At 38.8% G+C, this 6,461-nt stretch overlaps 1 protein-coding gene across 1 annotated transcript; it reads left to right on the forward strand.

Annotated features, from left to right (window-relative positions):
• Positions 1–5,255: 5,255 nt before the first annotated feature.
• Positions 5,256–6,200, forward strand: LOC309563848 (olfactory receptor 1J21-like; the record flags this gene model as incomplete). The annotated part of the gene is made up of 1 exon (XM_082268483.1): positions 5,256–6,200. One exon carries the CDS (start codon positions 5,256–5,258, stop codon positions 6,198–6,200), a length of 945 nt encoding a protein of 314 aa, XP_082124609.1.
• Between the last annotated feature and the right edge of the window lie 261 nt (positions 6,201–6,461).

A 6,461-nucleotide genomic window follows, 5' to 3' on the forward strand; every position in this document is an offset into this window, starting at 1 on the left:
CTGTCCAATACAGTCCCAACAGTGAAGCATGGTGGTGGCAGCATCATGCTGTGGGGGTGTTTTTCAGCTGCAGGGACAGGACGACTGGTTGCAATCGAGGGAAAGATGAATGCGGCCAAGTACAGGGATATCCTGGACAAAAACCTTCTCCAGAGTGCTCTGGACCTCAGACTGGGCCGAAGGTTTACCTTCCAACAAGACAATGACCCTAAGCACACAGCTAAAATAACGAAGGAGTGGCTTCACAACAACTCCGTGACTGTTCTTGAATGGCCCAGCCAGAGCCCTGACTTAAACCCAATTGAGCATCTCTGGAGAGACCTAAAAATGGCTGTCCACCAACGTTACCATCCAACCTGACAGAACTGGAGAGGATCTGCAAGGAGGAATGGTAGAGGATCCCCAAATCCAGGTGTGAAAGACTTGTTGCATCTTTCCCAAAAAGACTCCTGGCTGTATTAGATCAAAAGGGGGCTTTTACTAAATACTGAGCAAAGGGTCTGAATACTTAGGACCATGTGATATTTCAGTTTTTCTTTTTTAATAAATCTGCAACAATGTCAACAATTCTGTGTTTTTCTGTCAGTATGGGGTGCTATGTGTACATTCATGAGGAAGAAGAATGAACCTAAATGATTTTAGCAAATGGCTGCAATATAACAAAGAGTGAAAAATTTAAGGGGGTCTGAATACTTTCCGTACCCACTGTATATATATACAGTTGTTTTGGGCTGCTCATTCACAAGAATTACGTATATACAGTATATATATATATATATATATATATATATATATATATATATATATATATTGTGACAGGAAGTCAGGTAAATCTGTGGATGTAGTCACAGACAGGAGATACAATTCCACCTGGTTTAGAAAATTCACCAATTACTATAGGGTGTCAGCAGGACGGCTTAAGGAAGTTGAAAGGCCTTCAGCTGTTCAGAATGAGGAAGTTGAGGCCTCTATAATTTGTCCAAAGGAAGTCTAGGGATGGCTGCCTCCTGACGCCGTGTGGGCTGGGGAGAGGAGGACAGTCAGATGTGTGCCTCCCGACGCTGTGAGAGCCTGGGAGAAGGATTGCTGCCTCCTGATGCCATGTGGGTAGCGGAGGACAAACAGATGGGTGCCCCCTGAAGCTGTGTGAGCATAGGAGGGGAAGACCTCCTGAAGCGATGTGCGCTGAGGAGGGTAACAAGTGTGAAGACTACTCAAGGATCGTTTCTATGTGAAAAGAAACCAATGGACATTTCCTGTGTGAAGGGGAAATTAATAAAGACTGAAGACTACTCAAGGTGAGGTCTTGGACTATTTCTATGTGGAAAGAAATAAATGCACTGTTTGCTATGTGAAGAGACAAGCAAAGGAATGGTTGCTATGTGCAGAGACAAACAAAGGAATGTGTTCTATGTGAAGAGAAAAGGGACATGTTAAATGGCCATTTGTTGTGTGAAGAGAACAAACATGGACTATTGAGTGTCTGCTGTAGGATCAGCAAAGTTTGCCCAACAGTAGGTTGGAGACAGACTCCGTAGGTAGGTTCCTGTATGTGAGAAGGTAGCCGCCCACAGTGGCAAGGATTTATTTTGTGTTTTATTTTATTTTGGATGTTTTTGACGCTTGCAGTCTGGTGAAGAAAATTGCATGAATAAACCAAACTGTTTGCAACCACTTTTCGGCTATCTCCCTGTGTAAACGCACCCCCCAAAGGGGTCATCCACGCCTACCACCGAGCTAATCTCCCACAATATATATATACATATATATATATATATATACGTGTATATATATATATATATATATATATATATATATATATACGTATATATATATACGTATATGTATATACTGTATGTATATATATATATATTTACATAAAAAGTACAGTAAAACTGCAGGAAAGGGCACTGGGGGCAAACTAATGTGATTTTTTTTAATTTTGAATAGTATCAGTGTGTTTGGTGCGTTTTTACATTTGAATTTGCCGCCGGTTCCACCCCCCTGCAAACGTCACGTCGCAGGAGACGGAAGCCGGGGCACAGAGAGGATCAGGAGAAAGATACGCCGCAAGACACCGCCGAGACACATCGCTGGATCCCGGTGACAAGGTAAGTAACCTCTTTTACAGGATCCAGCGATGCTTCTGGCGGTACCCCGAGTGTGGCTCGGGGTTACCGCTTTTGGCTCTGAAATTTAACCCCGAGCCACGCTCGGGAATACCGCTAAGGAGGTTAAACATTCCTTTTTAATAGATGTTTGGCGTTCCATTTTCTATTTTTACCTTCTTTGAAAATGGTAAGTGACAAGATAGTATAAAAAAAAGCAAAATCAAGCCATGGTATATTTTGTTTTTCTATAACACATCTCTGCATTCTGCTTTATATTGTACATACACCATCTGATTACCTAGATTTCCCCCTAAACCACAACTTTTGTGTATGTGGACTTCAAGACAGCATGGAAGGAGGATAGTCATGTTTACAAGTTCAAGGCATGGAGGGCCAACAATGGAAAATGTTGAAAAGCTGTTTCCAAATAAACGTTTATCACCTTTGATTAATAATGTCTAACAAACACTTACAAGAAATATTAAAAATAAATAATATTTGAATCCATACCAGATTATCATCAGTTCTCTTACGTAGATCAGTCGTGGTTGGAATTTTTATGACATAGCACTTTTGTATTATTAAAACATTGCACAATGAAAGAGTCAGTCCCAGCCAACAGTGAACATTTTAACCACTTTAGCCCCGGAGCATTTTCCTGCTTAACGTCCAGGCCACTTTTTTAAAATTGGCACTGCCCGACTTTAACTGACAATTGCGCGGTCATGCAACCCTGTACCCAAACAAAATTTACGTCCTTTTTTTCCCACAAACAGAGCTTTCTTTTGGTGGTATTTGATCACCTCTGCGCTTTTCATTTTTTTGGATATTAATAGAAAAGCAGCGAAAATTTTGCGAAAAAATTGACATTTTCTTCTTTGACAGTTAAAAAATATCCAATATATTCAAATGTTGTCATATATTTAGGCCAAAATGTATTTAGCTACATGTCTTTGACAAAAAAATTCTCAATGAGCGGATTTTTAACCACTTTAAGACCGGTAGATTTTACCCCCTTCCTGACCAGGCTATATTTTGCAATTTGGCACTGCGTTATTTTATGGGACAATTGCGCAGTCGTGCGACGCTGAACCCAAATTACATTTATGTCCTTTTTTTTCCCCCACAAATAGAGCTTTCTTTTGGTGGTATTTGATCACCTGTGCGATTTTTAATTTTTGAAAAAAATAGTGACAATTTCGAAAAAAAAAAAAAACAATATTTTTCACATTCTGATATATAACATTCTCCCCCCATGCCCCCCCCCCAAAAAAAAAAAAATTACAAATCAATTTTTTTTAACATTTTAGGCCAATTTGTTTTCTGCTGCATATTTTTGGTAAAAAAAATCACAATAAGCGTATTTTGATTGGTTTGCGCAAAAGTTAGCACGTTTACTAACTACGGGAAAGATTTGTCATTTTTATTGTTTATTTATCTTTTTCACTAGTAATGGCGGCGGTCTGAGATTTTTTTGCGGGACTGCGACATTGTGGCGGACAGATCGGACCCTGAACTGACATTTTTGACACTTTTGGGGTACCAGTGATATGACTACAGTAATCAGTGCTATAAATATGCACTGTTACTGTAATAATGACACTGGCAGGGAAGGGGTTAACACTGTTGGTGATCAAGGGGTTAAATGTGTGCCTCATGCTTACTGACATGTGTGGGGGGAGGGGGTCCTGTGACACAGACACAGATCGCAGGTTCAGCTATGCTGAATCCTGTGATCTCCTCCTGTCTGTCACAGAGGAGATCTGCCTGCTTTGTTTACCTGACGATCGTTTCCCTGACGATCGGGGAAGAGCGGCGGTGATCATCACCTCTTCTCCCCTGGCCCGACTCCTGCCGTGTCTAAATACAGCGGGAACGCGCCACAGAGAGAGGGAGGAATCCAGCGACGTAGGTCTACATCGCTGGACCCAGCCGAGCCGCTCTGCTGTAGTAGCAGCAACGTGAGCGGTCGGCAAGTGGTTAAAAGAGGAAACTGATATGTGAAGTTAGGTATGGACTGTATGTTAATTGTATTATTTGAGGTTGATTTACAAAAGGCAAATAGGTTGTTCGCTTTGCAAGGGAATTTTTCCTTAGCTTAGTGATTGAGGTGAAGCTCTGTTGACTTCCACTGCGTGACAGGAAGAATACTGTTTTATTTTTTTCCTTGTACATGATTGGTTATTTTTTTTTGAAAAGTGAATTTACAGAAAACTGTAAATAAATGATGCAGCCCTGTGGACAGAGAGGATCTCTCGCCTGCTGCCAGAGGGACGTAGGGGAACAGGGGGCAGAAGTGGTGCATGCTCCTAAATATGGGTGTAACATGCAACATGTTCAGAAAGGTGAACTTAGCCTTTAATATTGCTTTCCACAACTATGTAATTTACATATGGATTAAAAATTACTTCTAAATGTAGTCATAATTACATGTGAACACATTCTAACTGGTGACGTTTGAATGAATATGTTACACAAATATATTAATAATAGTGTTATTATTAATATTAATAATAATACTAATAATATTAATATATTTTTTAGTTTGGGTGTTTTTTGGGGATAGTATGATAAGATTAATTGTTCAATCTACTTATTTAATTTGTACAGTATATTTCATTAAATAACAATTGAAACCTCAATTGAAGTCTCATGGTTGCTTTGGCAATTTATAATTCTGTACTGCTGTATGTTATGATTTATAATTGATTTTCACTTGGAAATGCTTAAAGCGGTAGTATACTCTGCTTTTTAAGTTTTACCTACAGGTAAGCCTATAATAAGGCTTACCTGTAGGTAAAATGAATACAGTATATTACAACATATGACATTTGCTTCTAACAGGGCAGTTTCTTACATATTTACTTGACCTTTTTTGTGATTTATTTTTTCTTTTCACTTGTTGATCATTTTCACATGACATTTTTGGCATTGCATCCTATAAAATCAGCACTTACTTTGTTTTCTGTTGCTTTAGAGTCTTGCCTTTCATCTTCTTTAAACCAATTCACGAAAAAGCTTTGGCCATACTTCTCTTTAAATTGTTAGTATGTAAATGGCAAGTATATTTTATATAAATAATCTTTTTCATATTAGTTACTTTTTAAAAGCCACAACTATATATATTTTTTCCATTCAAGTAAGATGGAAGAATGCCGTAACAGTACAGAAAATGTGTTCTACATTTCAGCATTTTCCATTTCTGAAACTGGACAATGTCTCCTTTTCACTGCAGTTCTATTAATGTATCTGATAACCGTCCTTGGAAACATGACCATTGCTCTGTTGGTGTGTCTGGTTCCCCAGCTCCATACTCCAATGTATTTCTTCTTGAGTAATCTTGCTATTAGTGATGTTATGTATGTTTCAGTTACTCTTCCAAAACTGCTCTCCATCCTCCTAACACAGGACCATTCGATGTCCTTCTCTGCCTGTATGACTCAGGTATACTTCTTCTCATTGTCAGCTGCTTCTGATGTATTTGTACTGACCTCCATGTCCTATGACCGATATATGGCAATCTGTAAACCGTTCAAATATACCTTATTAATGAGTAAAGATGTATGCCTTGCATTGGCTCTATGTCCTTGGCTCATATCATTGACTAATGCAACAGTCAATGTTTTAGCCACATCTCTGTTATCCTTCTGTCTCACACAAAATGTTGACCATTTCTTTTGTGATCAGAAAGCACTGTATGCAATAACCTCTAGTGATGCTACAAGCAGAAACATACTTATGTTAAGTCAGGATGCATTTCTAGTATCTTTCCCTTTTTTCCTTATTATGACGTCCTACGTATTCATCATCTCCACCATACTAAAAATTAAATCCTCAGAAGGACGGCTAAAAGCTTATTCCAGTTGCACCTCTCACCTCACCACAGTAATATTATTCTACGGTCCAATCATTATATTGTACGGCAAACCAGATTCTGAAGGTTCTAAGGAACTGGACAAGTTGCTGACTTTGCTTTATACGGCTGTGGTTCCAATGCTCAACCCATTTGTCTACTCTTTGAGGAACAACGATTTTTTGAAGGCTATAAAAAATATAAAAAGGAAATGGAACATGGTTTACATTAAATAATTATTTGTCAGATCCTGTAACGATTTTATTGTATGAGAGCCCTGTGCACACTGGGCCAGATTATTTTAATATGGATACAGCGCGGTGTATGAAACTCTCTTCAGGGAATTTGTTTCATGATTTCCATCATGTGGTTCTGCAGCAACTGTCGGCCATACATTTTGCCCGTCAACCACTTAGTCCACTTTAGCCCAAAAGATTCAGAATCTGTCATATCCATTTATATTCAAGAGCAGAAAATGAAATTAAACATAGAAATAC

The sequence above is a fragment of the Pelophylax lessonae genome, assembly GCF_965119305.1.
Source record: "Pelophylax lessonae genome assembly, chromosome: 9".
NCBI lineage: Eukaryota > Metazoa > Chordata > Amphibia > Anura > Ranidae > Pelophylax > Pelophylax lessonae.